Source organism: Dendrobates tinctorius, unplaced genomic scaffold (assembly GCF_039654945.1).
Source record: "Dendrobates tinctorius isolate UK_male_01 unplaced genomic scaffold, ASM3965494v1 ptg000165l, whole genome shotgun sequence".
NCBI classification, from domain to species: domain Eukaryota; kingdom Metazoa; phylum Chordata; class Amphibia; order Anura; family Dendrobatidae; genus Dendrobates; species Dendrobates tinctorius.
In genome coordinates, this window is record NW_027361832.1 from 7,672,071 (window position 1) to 7,689,296 (window position 17,226).

Consider the following 17,226-nt stretch of genomic DNA (forward strand, 5'->3'; position numbering starts at 1 on the left):
GTTAGTACAATAAACCTCATTTGAATCCAGAAATATAACTGAGTCCATCAGTTATTAGATATATGAAACTGAAATAGCTGTTGCAAAAACCAAAATTGTTATAAAGAAAAAAGGTTAACATTAATAGGGGTGCCCAAACTTTAACATATGACTGTATATACACACGTTGCTTATTGATTTCTGCCAACCCATCAAGATTTAGAGAAGAATTTTCTGCTTCAAATGATGAACATGTGAACATACATTATGAGAATGTCGTGATATACCATAAAAGTCAATGACTACTACTGTATTTAACTTGTCTTGTAGTTTGGGTTTGTATCTTAATTTTTTGTTTCTGGCACAGACTCTAAAATCAGAACATACAATTTCACAAGATGACAATATTACCAATCAGGATAATCTTAAAGAAAAAATGCCGCGGTTTTGGAAACTTACAAACCCCCCTGACATATTAGACTGGTATAAGGAAATGGTCAATCTGTGTAGAATGGAGGAGCTGTCTGCAGACTGCAATTGTACAAATGATAAATTTAGAAGGATTTGGAGTGGATGGATTTTGTTTCAGGACTCACCTGATTTCCCTAATTTGTTCCACTGAATTTTTCATTTACATAGAATTTGCACATTAATAAATAAATAAATATATATATATATATATATATATGATTTTAAGGACCTCTTTATCCACAAACTTTTTTTCCCCCCACCCCTCTTCCCTTGTCTGTCTTTCCTGCTTTTTTTTATCCTATGTCTTTCCTCTGCATGATATAGAGGATACGTCCTCTCTTGAATACCTTGTTGGCGTTCGCCATATGGCTACTGTTATTGTCTACCATGGTATGTTTGACTTACTGTTAGAAGGTTGTATTCTCATTTTTGAATACTAGATATTTTCTATGATTCTATATATTATCTGTTGGCATATAATATATTCTTTGTTTGTAAAATGCTCAATAAAATAGATTGAACATAAAAAAGAAAAAATGGAATACATACTTTTCTTAAAAATGTGTTCCAGAAGAAATATTCTGTAGGTTTACTACACTATTCAGCTGTGTATGATTGCATGTATATAGGTGTATGTTTACAGTTGTTGCCAAAAGTATTGACACCCCTGCAATTCTGTCAGATAATACTCAGTTTCTTCCTGAAAATGACTGCAAACACAAATTCTTTGGTATTATTATCTTCATTTAATTTGTCTTAAATGAAAAAACACAAAAAGAATTGTCCTAAAGCCAAATTGGATATAATTCCACACCAAACATAAAAAAGAGGGTAGACAAAAGTATTGGCACTGTTCGAAAAATCATGTGATGCTTCTCTAATTTGTGTAATTAACAGCACCTGTAACTTACCTGTGGCACCTAACAGGTGTTGGCAATAACTACATCACACTTGCAGCCAGTTGACATGGATTAAAGTTGACTCAACCTCTGTCCTGTGTCCTTGTGTGTACCACATTGAGCATGGAGAAAAGAAAGAAGACCAAAGAACTGTCTGAGGACTTGAGAAACCAAACTGTGAGGAAGCATGAGCAATCTCAAGGCTACAAGTCCATCTCCAAAGACCTGAACGTTTCTGTGTCTACCGTGCGCAGTGTCATCAAGAAGTTTAAAGCCCATGGCACTGTGGCTAACCTCCCTATGGTGGACGGAAAAGAAAAATTGACAAGAGATTTCAACACAAGATTGTGCGGATGTTGGATAAAGAACCTCGACTAACATCCAGACAAGTTCAAGCTGCCCTGCAGTCTGAGGGTACAACAGTGTCAACCCGTACTAATCGTCTGCGTTTGAATGAAAAGGGACTGTATGGTAGGAGACCCAGGAAGACCCCACTTCTTACCCCGAGACATAAAAAAGCCAGGCTGGAGTTTGTCAAAACTTACCTGAAAAAGTGTAAAACGTTTTGGAAGAATGTTCTCTGGTCAGATGAGACAAAAGTAGAGCTTTTTGGGCAAAGGCATCAACATAGAGTTTACAGGAGAAACAAAGAGGCATTTAAAGAAAAGAACACGGTCCCTAAAGTCAAACATGGCGGAGGTTCCTGATGTTTTGGGGTTGCTTTGCTGCCTCTGGCACTGGACTGCTTGACCGTGTGGATGGCATTATGAAGTCTGAAGACTACCAACAAATTTTGCAGCATAATGTAGGGGCCCAGTGTGAGAAAGCTGGGTCTCCCTCAGAGGTCATGGGTCTTCCAGCAGGACAATGACCCAAAACACACTTCAAAAAGCACTAGAAAATGGTTTGAGAGAAAGCACTGGAGACTTTTAAGGTGGCCAGCAATGAGTCCAGACCTGAATCCCATAGAACACCTGTGGAGAGATCGAAAAATGGCAGTTTGGAGAAGGCACCCTTCAAATATCAGGGACCTGGAGCAGTTTGCCAAAGAAGAATGGTCTAAAATTCCAGCAGAGCATTGTAAGAAACTCATTGATGGTTACCGGAAGCGGTTGGTCGCAGTTATTTTGGCTAAAGGTTGTGCAACCAAGTATTAGGCTGAGGGTGCCAATACTTTTGTCTGGCCCATTTTTGGAGTTTTGTGTGATATGATCAATGTTTTGCTTTTTGCTTCATTCTCTTTTGTGTTTTTTCATTTAAGACAAATTAAATGAAGATAATAATACCAAAGAATTTGTGTTTGCAATCATTTTCAGGAAGAAACTGAGTATTATCTGACAGAATTGCAGGGGTGTCAATAATTTTGGCCACAACTGTATATACATCATCCTGACTATCTTTGAGTTCTACATTGTCCTAATCCGCAGTGACATTCTTGATGTATACAACCCCGTAGCTAAAAATCCTATGCCGTCCAATAAATGCAGACAGATGTGGAGGTCCTCACGCACCCCGCCCCGACCCCGCTGACTATTACATGCAGCATGCAGTTTGTCTACTGACTGGTGCAATGAGGGTGGAATTCATTTTGTCAAGCAATTTTTTTTTTCTTTTTTGGAAAGACAGGAAATCCATGTCTAACATATCAACAGTAACGCAAACAGATGTAAAATATCTACATCACATAATCAAAGAACAAGGGCTGTGCCAACTTCTAAACAGGCCAGGAACATAGGGTGTGTAAATGAGAACATCGCTCAAGCATTTTCTCACACACTGCTCCTCGGTAGCCCGTCTTGTAATGTGATCAAGACACATTGCTCCTAGAGTCCACGGAGATATGATCCCACCGCGCGGCGATCCCGCTCCTCACTTCCTGATCACGCTAAACATTTGGAAGAGAACCTTGATCTGTAATGTCAACAGAAATCCGGCGGGATATAAATAATGCACATACCGCCGCCGTGCCTACATGTAGAGTAGGTTTATCCAAGACATTGGGAAAATAAACTGAAGATCCTGGAGCACCATAACAGACCAAAGGGCTGGGCAGATCAGCAGCTCACAAATATGGAGATGGGAACGTAGGCCTGAAAACGTGGTCAACACTCAACTACATGGAGGACTGATGACTCCAGAGAAAGGATAATAATTAGATCCTTTCAGGTGCTTTTGACACCAACCACAAGCACGGTGGTTCAGTGGTTAGCATTGTATGGTTACTCAGTTGATTTGCAGCGTTGGGGTCCTGGGTTTGAATCCCACCAAGAAAACAACTCCAATGAGTTTGTATGTTTTCATATTTGCATGGGTTTCCTTCGGGTTCTCTGGTTTCCTCCCACACCCCAAAGACATACTGATAGGGAATGTAGATTGTGAGTCCCGATGGGGACAGTGATAATGTCTGTGGAATATGATGGTGCTATATAAGTAAAATAAATAGATAAAAAACACTTTGGACAGGAGGTTTGGGTGCCGCATCTCAAATTAAGTATCTTCCTGTGAAGACGGGTTCTCGCGATATCTTAAAATGGGGGCAAGGATAACCTGGAGTGAAGCCCCCTATCTCCAAGGGCTTCATAACAACCACATGGGCCATCTCTATGGTATATAAATTTTCACAACTGAAATATTGTCACTAAAAACTGGGAAACTTCTGAAAAATTTGCAATGAAAATATCAAATAGCTTCATCCGTGTCTCTGCACAACAAGCCATGCTTAAAAATCAAAAAGACCTATGAAGAATTTTAGAAAAGAAAAATAGAAAGCATAAGAATATTATAGCAGTGCAATAAAAATAAAACAATAATAAAAAGTAATAATAATATTAACCAAACTCTCCAAGAATAGCTGGCTGACTTGAAGCTATTCAGACAGTTCATTGTCGACATATTTATGCTGTGTGCTTGGGACGTAAAATCTAGTTACTCCAACGTGAAAATTTAAAGGGTCTGTTCAGAATCAGGAGTGCACTGCTCCTCTGCCTTCCTGACTGCTGGGTGGCAGTGCGCTCCTGCTTTACTGACAGTTCAGACCAGAGGCATGGCTGCACTGATAAATCTGAGTGTACTGTCTTCGATGCTGCTTTACTTCAGTATGCTCTAACAATCCTGGCCTAGAAAGCAACAGTGGCCGGATACCTAGGTAATGAGCTGTAAATAATAATAAAATAAGACTGTAATTATTAGGGGAGTGGTTAAAAGTTAAAAAACCCTGTAAATTGGAATGTTGATTATTTTCACAAACATTATCCAATGTCCATCAAAAAAACATGATAATAATCCTTTAAAGTGTCACTGTTTTGTGTTTCAGCAGAATGTCTTGTGTCTGCTTCTAGCTCATCCCCCCTCTTATCTCCATAGAACTTTATGAGCACCAACTGTCATCTATCTCAGTAATAGGAAAATATTTATTCACTGACTACGTGAATTGCGACTATTGAGGAGATATACTACAAAGTTTCTTATTTTCACGTGTGCTATTAATTTGCAGAAAAAAAAGAAAATGTTACTCATTAATGCATTTTTATCTTCAGACAGCTATACGTCATCATCCCACGGCAGCACATGATGTCACCTACATATTAGATACACATTGCAAAAATAGCTACTGCTGTACATGCGTAGCATACCTGAATGATTAAGTCGTTTTCTATGGCCTCAGAAGTCAGGGAGACATCTCGGGACCACTCGTCGTCTCCTGTGGCTCTTACACAAACCTCAGTGAGCTCACTATCCTCCAGGATGTAAGACGGCAGCTTCTGTTTGGCTTCCAGGCAGTCGATATGTTCTCGTACCACAGCATACCCGTCATGTCCCACGTAGTGCTGTACCACCTTGAGGTCAATGCTTTCTGGCAGATAGCTACAGATGATTTGCCTTCCACAGATAGTTACCTACAGAAGCAAAGCAGAAGAGTGATATCCCGATCCGCTGCCAACATCCAAAATATTCCAAGTGGTATACTCCCGACACCAAAAGACTACCTTACAGTTATATGCTTATTACTACAGCCATGTGTAATCATGTAAAAAGACATCACCTTAAAGGGATATTCTGATAAAAAAAAATAAGTAATCAACTGTTTGCAAGACGGGCGAGAACTTCTAGATCGCGGTGGTCTGACCATTGACTCAGCTATGTCCAACAATCCCAAAAAGAATAAAAGGAGGTCGAGCATGAACCGTATACGGTTTTGGGTACCTGAAGAATGGGGTTACACTTCGAAAAGTGTAGAAAAATAAAAAAACCTTAATTTTTCATTGTATCCGGCACTCGACGTTTCCTCATCTGCTGGCAGCGCAGACAGAGACCACAAACTTTCAATTTTCCTATTCAAATTGGGGACAGAAATTCCCTGTTTTGGGAATCGGTGAGCGGCAGCACTCCCACTGATCTACAACTAGTTATGTGTCCTGAGTAGAGTTGAGCGACTTTGGTTGGATCGGGTTTCATGAAACAAAATTTGAGTAGGATGAAACTGGTCCGACTAGGGCAAAAAAAGTCGGAGTTTCGTCCGAAACCCGATCCCAATGCAAGTCAATGGGGAATAAAAGTCGGCATTGAGCGGATGACATTTATCCACTCAATGCCAACTATTATTCCCCATTGACTTGCATTGGGATCGGGTTTCGGACGAAACTCCGACTTTTTTTGCCCTAGTCGGACCAGTTTCATCCTACTCAAATTTTGTTTCATGAAACCCGATCCGACCAAAGTCGCTCAACTCTAGTCGTGAGGGCAGGTGATAACTTCTTACTTGAATACCTCTTTAAAGATAGTTTTTAGGAGCAAATTGTATCTGCCGTTATTATACTGATGTACAATTAGTTATTTCAATACAGTAGTTTTTAAGACTGGTTATTAACCTACAAATGATAGAGAAAAAAATCTAAAAAGCCTAATTATTTTTTTCCCCATAAAATTTGAAAAATTTCAATAAAAAATTAAAAAAATACAGTAGTTTTAGCAACAACAGTATTGACAAATCAACGTTTGAAATGCATATGAGGCTGAAAAGCTATTTGTAGACTTGAAGCCTCCGTCACTCCAGCTCTATTTCCGGCCCAGCGCAAATCTCCTCCTCCATAACGGACATCCTCTATGCTGTGTGACTTCAGGCAAAGGCACTGTCAGTCAAGCAGGAGGAGGCAGCGCTGGGTGAGGAATAGTGCTGGAGTGACAGAGGCTTCAGATCTACACTAGCACTTCAGTCTCATTTGCATATAAAATATCAAACACTGATTTCTCAGTAACGGAGGAATGGACTGACTATGTAACTATACGGCTGAACTTGTCTTGGAAAGAGCTACATGAACATATAAATAGTTTGGGGTGTGAAATCCTGCTGACGGATTCCCTTGAAGTGCAATCTTTCTGTATTATAAAAAAACCCCTCTATACTGGGTTTACTTACATTTTATGTAAAAACAAATCGCAAACTGTGATTGCATAATCTTACCTCCCCTAAGGCTGTGTACACTATTCCGAAATATATGCCATACGGTCGCATATATCGCCATTGAGTCATCACACAGACTTTTCTCATTATTTTCTATTATATATATATATATTTTTTTTTTTTTTTTTTTTTTCTGTTAGTTTTACAATACTATTTATTTCAATGGATGTATGGATATATAATATATTGCCTCTTTTCTTTTTGGGTTTCTTCTTAAATAGGGAAAGTTGTTGTAAAAGCATTAAAAAAAGATAAAGAAAAATATTGTTTGAATACAAAAATATACTAAATGCAATTAATGCAGATAACAGATGTATAAAATAAAAATCCATTCCCAACATACTTGCTTCTGCACCCCGTTCAGCTGCCGCACTTTAATGATTAGTGTAGCCGTCCGCCCCTTGTACTGAATGGTTCGGATGAATGTCCCGGCGTTGTCCACATTGAAAGGCTCAGACCAGCGCCAGTTTCCCCAGCCTTCAATACAGATGTGCAGCAGCTGCAGGGAGATACAACATACATTATAAGTGCAGGATCATAAATACACTGCATTCCGTCATTAGGATTCATTATCATTCTTCTGTAAAGATTTAGGCCTTTTAGCTTCCTGAGGGGGGGAAATAGTTTAACCTCTTTGGTGACACATGATACATTACAATATTTCACTTCGCTTTGCAGGGTAAAAAAATAGTCAAGCTAAATTTCAAGTCCACTTACTGATCTCTAGAGGTCCGACCACTGGGACTCCCACGATCCTGAGATCGGGACTATGAAAGCCAAGAACTGGGCTATGTAGACCCACGACTTAAATGGAGTAGGAGTTCTTTAGCTTAACGTCTGCTCCATTGATCGTCTATTGGACTCTCGTAGAACGTTGAGCAATAACCCTGAAAGTCCCATAGACTATGAATGGAGCGGAGGTCAGGCATGTACACCTCTGCTCCATTTAAGATGTGACTCTGCAGAGCTCAGAGCTCTATTCCTGGGTTCCAGATGTTCAACCTTTGGATTGTAAGGGTCCCAGCAGTCGGACTTCCAGCTTTAAGCAAAGGACCCCCATACAAATTAGATTAAAGTTGGCTAAACCCGCCGATATTGGAGGGATCGATCGTCGTCAGACAGTCTAATGTGTACGGGAGAGTACCAATCCTTCACGACAAATGATATTGGGGGACATTGGATTTCCAGTGGCTGTTCCCTTTATTCTCTCTAGAGATAAGACTCTGGCAGAGGCTCTCTCCCAGAGAACACGAGAGAGTTGCACCAAGACAAGCGGTCCTGTGAATGGGAGAGTTGAGGTAGCGAGATCATTTGGCAGACAGCTACGTAATGTGTATGGGTCTTACGTTATCCCTTGTGAATAGGGGATAAGCTAATATTTTGGAAATAACCCTTTATATAAAGTCAACTTCAACTATTGAAAAATCTCTGGGACCTAATACAACTTTGTGTTCCAATTCTTCATCATTTCAATATCTGTCTGCGGTCAGTAAATAGTATGTTTTTTTTCCATCCATAGACTTAAAATTCTTACAGTCTTAAAGCTAGGAGGGATAGCTAATACTAGAGAAGAGAGAGGATTCAAAAAGATATAAATAAACTGGAGTAGTGGGCAGCAACTAACAGAATGGTTTTAAATAGGGAAAAATGCAAAGTACTACATCTGGGCAATACAAATGAAAAAAACATATACAGAATGGGAGGAATATGGCTAAGCAACAGCACATGTGAAAAAGACTTGGGTTTACTAATAGATCACAGACTGAACTCGAGTCAACAGTGTGATGCAGCAGCAAAAAAGGCAAATATAATTCTAGGATGTATTATCAGAAGCATACATTCTAGATCACGTGAAGTCATTATTGCCCTCTACTCCTCTTTGGTCAGACCTCATCTGGAATACTGTATCCAGTTTTGGGCACCACATTTATAAAAAAGACATCAACAAATTGGACCAAGTTCAGAGAAGAGCGACCAGAATTGTGACCAGTCAGCAAACCACGTCCTATGAGGAAAGGTTGCAGGATTTGGGAATGTTTAGTTTGCAAAAGAGAAGACTGAGAGGAGACTTAATAGCTGTCTACAAATATCTCAAGGGCTGTCACATTGTAGAAGGATCATCTTTATTCTCATTTGCACAAGGAAAGACAAGAAACAATGGGATGAAACTGAATGGGAGGAGACACAGATTAGATATTAGAAAAAACTTTTGAGCAGTTAGGGTGATCAATGAGTGGAACAGGCTGCCACGAGAAGTGGTGAGTTCTCCTTCAATGGAAGTCTTCAAATACAGGTTGGACAGACATATGTCTGGGATGATTTAGTGAATCCTGCTGTGAGCAGGGGGTTGGACCAGATGGCCCAGGAGGTCCCTTCCAACTCTACCATGCTGTGATTCTATGGGTAATCCACAGGATGGATGACAAATACTAGACTGATGGGTGCTTGACCAATATACTTGGCTATAGACGACAATCCCATAAAGAATGAATGGAATGATGGGTCACATGCTTGATCAATACTCCATTCAGACAGGTGGGAGTGAAGGCACAAGTTCTCTGACCTGATGACTGTGGGGGTCTAAGCGGGGGCTACAGATAGCAGCTTTCTTTTTCTCATTGGATTACCCTTTTACTACTCCTCATAGTTGAGTTTACTATATTATTATCCATCCTAACAATTCTTTGGGACCCCCGGCTGACGCACTGTATGTGCACCAATGTGTCGTTTTGCCATTTTCGTAGTTTTTTGACTTTTTGTGCAATATTGAATGTATGGATTAAACAAAGATTTGCAACATGAAGCAACCATACATTTATTTTATTTGTGCATTGTCGCAGTGGTTGGGAAGAGATGATATGTGCATTCACAATAGACCATTAAGCGGTGTAGCTTTTTTTCAACTATGGAAAAAAAATAAAAAGTTTTTCCCAGTTTCTAAATTGCAGTAGTAAAAACAGCAGGAACAATCCAGTTTTTACTTCTTCACATACATCTTCCAATGCTCCAAAAATCCAAATAATCAGCAGCGTGGCTTTCACCCGCATCAGAGAAGGTTAGGTATAAGTGAAGGCCCCTTGTAATAACCTTGTCATCTGCCTCAGGCTGTGGGTGGCTTGTGCGCAGATGACTGGCAGTCGTCTCGCTGTAATCTTATCAGTATTATTACCATGAGATATTCCAAGGTTTACTGCACTATGAAGTATGAAAAGATTTACGACGCGGACGGACCGCCAGCTGAGAATGTATACTGGGCTTCACCCAGAGAAATGTAGGAAAACTAGTGGTATTTGCCATTATAGTGCTGGGGCTGTAGTGATGGCCCCTGTTTTCGGCATGTAAAGTTCACTAAAGTATAATCCATATACCATAACACTAATTCCTACTACTTAAAGGGGTTGTCCAGCTAATATACCATGACACTTATTACTTAAAGGGGTTGTCCAGCTAACACATTATTTTTGGGCAGCGGATTATCTCTGGGGAGAACAAAAGGATTGGCCACTGAAATCCAACAGATGACAGATGATATGAAGGGGCGTTGGGAGACCCCCATACACACACTATCTGTCGTCAATCCTGCCAGAACTAGATTAGAACACCTTTGGTCTATTGTGTATGGGAGCCTTTAGAGGGCCACTGCCAGATTTCCTTGGCAGCCGCTTATTTCAGCACTGGGCATAGACATTAGTTGTTGAAGTTAAACAGGATGGATCCTCCTCTACCCCAACATCTGTTCACAGGAGCGTTTCGAGGTCCCCATACACATTAGTTCAGCCAACTTTGTTCTCATATATATGGCTTCCTTCAGCCTGTTACACAAAGGTATTTGTGTCCGCTCACGTCTAAAACTATACATAAAGCGGGTTGGTTGAATTCTTATTTTAATGGTTAAAGGGAATCTGTCAGCAGATTTTTGCTTTGGAATCTGTGAGCAGCATGATGTAGGGGCAGAGACCCTGAACCCATGGATGTGTCACTTACTGGGCTGATTGGTGCAATTTTGATAGAATCCCAGTTTTCTCTGCTATAGATGTAGAAGAGGTAAAAATGCTGAGCTGTGTGTAACACCGACCACACTCCTGATTGGCAGCTTCCTGTGTACATTGAAAGCAAGCTGACAATTAGTGGTGGGGGTGTGGTTACACAGATTAGCTGGACTGCCTGGCATGTGATACCTGGTCCTCTAGTAATTATCTCCTGCCGATAAAACACTGATTGTATTGAAATTACAGCAAGTTGCTGAGCAAATGTCACATCCCTGGAATCAGGATCTCTGCCCCTACATTATGTTGCTCCCAGATTAAACATAAAAAAACTGCTTCCAAGTTTCCTTTATGCCAGTCCACTTATCAATCAAAACCATTGTGTAGACAGAGAAGCAGAATGGCCAAGCTATTGACATGACTAGTAAGCCAACGCTGTTCACACATAGCTACAGCCAACTCACACTGATGGGTAATATGAACACTTATGTAGGGAAAGCTGTCAATCATTGTATGACTCTGCCCCCTTGACTCCAAAGAGCAGAATCCTTTCACACAAAGTTATATATCAACCTGCTCAACTTCTCCTGATCTCTAACATGTTGCCTGCAAACTACCCTCCATGTTTAACATGCAAGCCCCCTGTACAGACAGGCAATCAAAATTTTCATGGAAAACCCCTTTAATAAACAAAAGAAAATAATGGAAATGGCTGAGACAGAATTTTAAGGAATACAAAAAAAAAATCTCACTTCTAACATCTAAAATGCAGATTACTACCCTTTTCTTATTTCACCACCGAAATATTGATCTTTACAATTAAGAAAGTATTATTATCACCGTTATGATCAAGTCTACAGAATGTTTTACTTCCTATGGAATTCAGATTGTATCCAGCATATGGAACAGTTTCAGGGGACAGCTGCTTAATATCTCAAGTAACTAATTGAATAAATGTGTCCACTGAAGGATTGATGGACAGAATCATTAAAGAAAAAATGAAAATAAAACATCATAAAATAGTAGTAGGAAGACCATAAGAAAAAAAAATATCTATCACCGTAATTCCAGTTACTGATCAGAATGCTTCAGAGTATAAATTGTATGTGAACTAACATGAAGGCAAAGGAAAAAGTAATGCAGATGCTCAGTACAAGCAATCAGATCATTTCTATCCATTTCTAATCTGCCAAAAAACAAGAGCAGTTGATACATTGCCACTTTAACACAAGGCAAATAAGTGAATGAGCACAGAATTTAGTAAAAAAAAAAAAAAAGCTGCATTAAGTTTTCAATTAATTTATTACAGTTTTTGACCTTGAAATGCGCAAAATAGGAGCGTAAACCAAAAAGTGGTGTATAGTTAGGTCAGATGAGAGCAAAACAGAACTTTCTGGTATCCACTCCACTTGCCGCATTTGGAGGAAGAAGGATGAGTACAACCTCAAGAGCACTGTCCCAACCGTGAAGCATGGTGGGGGAAAAATCATACTTTGGGGGTGCTTTTCTGCAAAAAGGGTCGTGGGCTGGGTATTCAAGCAAGACAGTGACCTGAAACACACAGCCAGGGCAACTAAGGAGTGGCTTCATAAGAAGCATTTCAAGGTCCCAGAGTGGCCTCGCCAGTCTCCAAATCTGAACCCAATAGAAAATCTTTGGAGGGAGCTGAAACTCAATGTTGCCCAGCGACAGCGCCTAAATCTGAAAGATCTGGAAAAGATCTGTATGGAGGAGTGGGCCAAAGTCCCTGCTGCAGTGTGTGCAAACTTGGTCAAGAACTACTGACCTCTGTAATTACAAACAAAGGTTTCTGAACGAAATATTAAATTCTGTTTTTCTATTGTCTCAAATACTTATTTCATGCAGCAATAAAATGCAAATTAATTATGTAAAAAATCACACAATGAGATTTTCTGGTTTTTATTTTTAGATTCTCTCACAGGTGAAGTGTGCCTATGATTAAAATTACAGACCTCTCCATTCTTTGTAGATGGGAAAACTTGCAAATACTTATTTTCCCCATTGTATCTATGCTTAGTTTTAAAACTCTGCGTCGAGAAGTACAACTTACATATTATCTGCCTAAAGGTGGCGCTACAGAAAGAATATATTTCCTGCAAGGGCAACTAGATTTCCAGGTATCGCCTTACGGAATTTTAAGCTTATAAATAGAATATTTAGCATATATCCATACATCCCAAGGGAGGGTCCAATTTTTAACCCTAATCTAGCTTTCCCACATTTTTAAGAAATTAATACATTTAGTATATGATGCTTTAGTACCTAAATGCATTGTATCATGTATATTATTTCATGATTTGATACATTTAAAACCTTAAAAATGCCTTTGATCAGATTAAATTTTGTGGTAAGCATATTAATATCCACAGCAAAGAACCAATGATCCAAAACATTTTCTCGTAGATTATCCAAAACGTTAGGCGTCATGTAAAACCAAATAATGCACCTGCACACTCGCTAACCAATTCTCCCCATAGAGTAGACACATGTATACATCTAACGTTACACTGATCCAGATTACGCAGAAGAGCATTTTCAGAACTCAACTTTCACAAATAGAATATTTTACTAGAAGTCATATTTCCCCTCTCTGTGCCTGGTTTTTCAGGCAATATTTTCACCAAGAAAATATTATTTACATTAAAATACATCGCAATCTTGGAGCAAACGCCTTGCACCACATTGAAGCATTTACACTTTATGATCCTCAACAGACTCTTTTTTTTAGTGTAAAGAAAATAAATGTAAAACGAAAAAAGTGGTTTGGTACCGTGGATATCAGCCTGATGAAGGGACATAAGCAGTCCCGAAAGCTTGCTTTGTAACAACATTCACTATTATTTGTTAGCCATTATAAGGTATCATACCCACAAGATTCCTATTTTGTTTCTCTCACTGAGAGCACTTTGAAAATAAATGTGGCATGGTAAAATATATGATTGTGCCAGGTGTAATAAAGAGGTTTTCTGGGTTCCAGAATACCCCTGTCCTCTTGATGTAGTTTGTAAAAAAAAAACGAAAAAAAAAAATAAAAAATCAGAGTTTACTCACTCTACCCAGGTCCATGCTGAGGCTTCACCGCTGCTCCTGGTGCCTATTATTGTCTACAGCGCTAAAATCATTGTCGACAGCACTGCAGCCAATAACCAAGCTCAGCGGCTTTTGGCCAAGTTGACAGCGTGAGCTGCTGAGAGCTGAGCTCACTGAAAGACTGAAGCGCTGTCAATGTGATTTCAGAGCTGCAGACGGCAGGAAACAACAGGAGCAGTGGCGGAGACTAAGTGGCGGACCTGGGGAGGGTGAGTGCAGCCCAGTTTGTATTTAAAACCAGCTGCAGATGGGGGAAAGCTGTTTTCTGGAAAAGGAAAAACAAAACAAGGAAGGCTATAAGAAACAAAAAAATGAACGCAGCTTAAATACATTTAGCTCATCTTTTGCCTGTCATATCATGGGTTCTGCTGTAGAAGTGTAAAATTGCATTAGTAAATTTAAAGGGATTGCAAGGGACTGTCATATCCTAAGGACATGCTATTAATATCAGTTCTATGGTTATATAACACCCAGTACTCCCACCAGACGGCTGCACATTTCCGGGTACTGTAGCTCAGCTCTTATTGAAGGGCATATGATCTGAGCTGCAACACACAGGAGTAGGCACTTCACAGTGTATTGGACAGTCTACGGCTGCGGGTGGAGCTGCTTGGTGGGGTGGCAGGGGTAGGACTTGCACTGATCTGATCTTAATGATGACCTCTGCTAAAGCTGCATTTAGGGAGGCCACTACTGATTATAAGGGCAGGTACAAACGACCGTATAGTCTCTCATCCGAGGGATTCGGGATGATTATTCAAATGACACTCTCGGATGAGAAGATGGAGAAAAAAATTCTCCATCCTCTCCATTCTGTCAGTGCATAGACTCACTCAGTTCTCCTCTTCGACAGACTCTAAGAAAAAATCAGACATGTGCACAGCCCCATAGACTAATATTGTTTTTACACTTTCTCCTTGCTTCATTAGTCTTCTTAGGAGACTTGAAGCTGTGATCTTCTGATCGCTTGTGCTACACATAATAAGGCTTCAGCCCTGCTATGTGTAGCAAAAATTATAATCTGCTATGAACGCCGGCTACTGTGTGATTGTCTTTCTGTGTGTGTATAGCACTCCCCCCTTCTGAGACTGCAGCTCCGTTTGGCACATAGGATCTCCAGTCTCAGCAAGTGCAGTGTCTGATGGCCCACACCTCCCTTCTGCTATCTGTTGTATCGGGAGAGCACCCGTCTCCTCTTCCCTCCTCCTCGTCTTCACAATCTCCTCCACCCTTTCTTCTTCTTTTTTTTCACCCACCTCTCAGTTCATCGTCACCCGCTGGCCCAGTGCCAGATCCAGACAATGAAGTGTCCCTAGTTCCACAGGGGACTCTCTCTAAAGAGACAGTTATGTCACCGGGAGAAGAAAGTGAATCACTCCACACACATGACAACACAGGTGCTCTCCCGATACAACAGATAGCAGAAGGGAGGTGTGGGCCATCAGACACTGCACTTGCTGAGACTGGAGATCCTATGTGCCAAACGGAGCTGCAGTCTCAGAAGGGGGGTGTGCTATACACACACAGAAAGACAATCACACAGTGGCACAGTTCCTCCTCTGTTGAACATGAAGAGGAAATTATGCTGAATAGTACTAGGGGCAGATAGAGCCAGAACTCTTACACTATGTGCCCTTCGCCCCTAGTCAGGTGTTCAGTATTCTAAAATCATGAAGGAACACTTCAAGCTTCCATCAGAAATAGATGTGGATTCCTGGGAATCAGGATCAAAGCTAATTGAACAGCTTAGAGAGTGGGCCAACGCCAGACAAGCACTCAGCCTGCATAACATGAGCCAAGCCGAGACAGAGTCTGTAGACGAGTTTCATGGCAGAGTGAGGCAAGTATTCCAAATTTTAGGCTTCACTATTCATGATCAGATACACGGACAGATGTTGGCACAGGCCTTTGTAAATGGACTAAGAGAACCAATCAAGAAACTGCTGATAGTGGCCAGGCCTGAGTACAGGACAATAGCAGTAGATGTCCTGCTTACAGTAGCCAGAAGAATTGAGTCCCTCCCAGGAGTACGGAGGACAGGCCCTCCCGTGATGGCCACTGACGTGGAGGAGCAACCACCCTGCAGAGACTGAAGACCTGTCAGGTGTTTCAACTGTGGCAACTTTGGCCATTTCCGGAACCAGTGCACAGCACCCCGGCAACCCAGGTCATCCCGCAGAGGAGTAGGCCAAGAAAGAAACAGAGAAGACAATGAAGAACCCTGTCGATAGGACAGAGGCAAACCAGGTCCGCCAGACGTCACGCCCCTGACATGTGAAACCCCATCAGCGGACCCAATACCTCAAATCACTGGGGGGCTGTCATATCTTTCCTTGTGGACACTGGTGCAGTCAGAAGTGAAAATCCCCGACCCCACCAGTCTATCAGAACACTCTGTCTTGTATGGGGATTTAAGGTCAAGACAGATGTTCCCCAGCTTGCAAGACCCTGAGCATGTGGACACAGCCAGGACACTCCATCTTGTTCCGGTTTACAGTGGATACCTGCCCACCCCACCTGATGAGCACAGACCTACTTCAGGAACTGAAGGAGACCAAAGTGTCCCATGAAGATGTGACCTTGACCACTTCCCCACCTCAGACCCAAGAAGAATCAATCATGCTGGTGGCCCTACAAGAGCCTCGCTCGAACAACCGGTGCAAGCCTACCTAAGGAGGTGCTGGACATAGCACCCAGAAGCCTATGGCCCAAGGGAGACTTCAAGTTGAGCCAGTGCGGGTGTCACTCAAGTCTACAACCCCGGACGCTCCGAAGGCCCAGCATCCACAGCTCATCACCCAGAGATAAACTGCCTCTGACTGCCCTGGAGGTCTAAGTGGAACTGCTGTTCAAGAAACGGCCTAAGAACTTTGGCATGGGCCAGGAAAACTCTCAACCCAGAGGGACCACACCTGCTTCGTGAAATGGCTGCACTGCTTCCGGCTCCAGCGCCAGAGGATCATCTTGGACAAGATTCTGAAGGTGCTCCCTGAAGTTAATCCAGGCCCTGGACCAGAAGACAACCACTCAGCTCCTCAAATTGGTTAACAAGATGCTGACCAGAAATCAAGCTGGGTGAAAGGAACTGCTGCTGGCTGGTAAAGAAGATGCCCCAGCAAAAAGACCCCCTGTGAGAGCAAGAAAGCTCAGCTGAACGTCACCTCTGACAAAAAATAAGGACCCCAGCAAACGGTTTGGTTTCCTGCCAGCCCTGTGCCAGAAGATGGGAGTCACTCACGGCACTGTGAAGAGCAAGGCCAGATTGAGCCGCCTCACCCACGGGAATCATCATGCGGTCCCAGCTTCTCTCGATCAAGAG

At 41.5% G+C, this 17,226-nt stretch overlaps 1 protein-coding gene across 3 annotated transcripts in view; it reads right to left on the reverse strand.

Moving 5' to 3' along the window:
• The window catches only part of VPS13B (vacuolar protein sorting 13 homolog B), a 1,297,298-nt gene that overhangs the window by 121,320 nt on the left and 1,158,752 nt on the right, over nucleotides 1-17,226 (reverse strand). For all 3 annotated transcript variants that reach the window (XM_073550458.1, XM_073550457.1, XM_073550459.1), the window contains exons 44-45: nucleotides 7,154-7,309; nucleotides 4,982-5,245 (exon numbers count right to left, since the gene is read on the reverse strand). In XM_073550458.1, coding sequence (XP_073406559.1) covers nucleotides 4,982-5,245; nucleotides 7,154-7,309 — 420 coding nt within the window. The remainder of the gene's footprint in view (nucleotides 1-4,981; nucleotides 5,246-7,153; nucleotides 7,310-17,226) is intronic.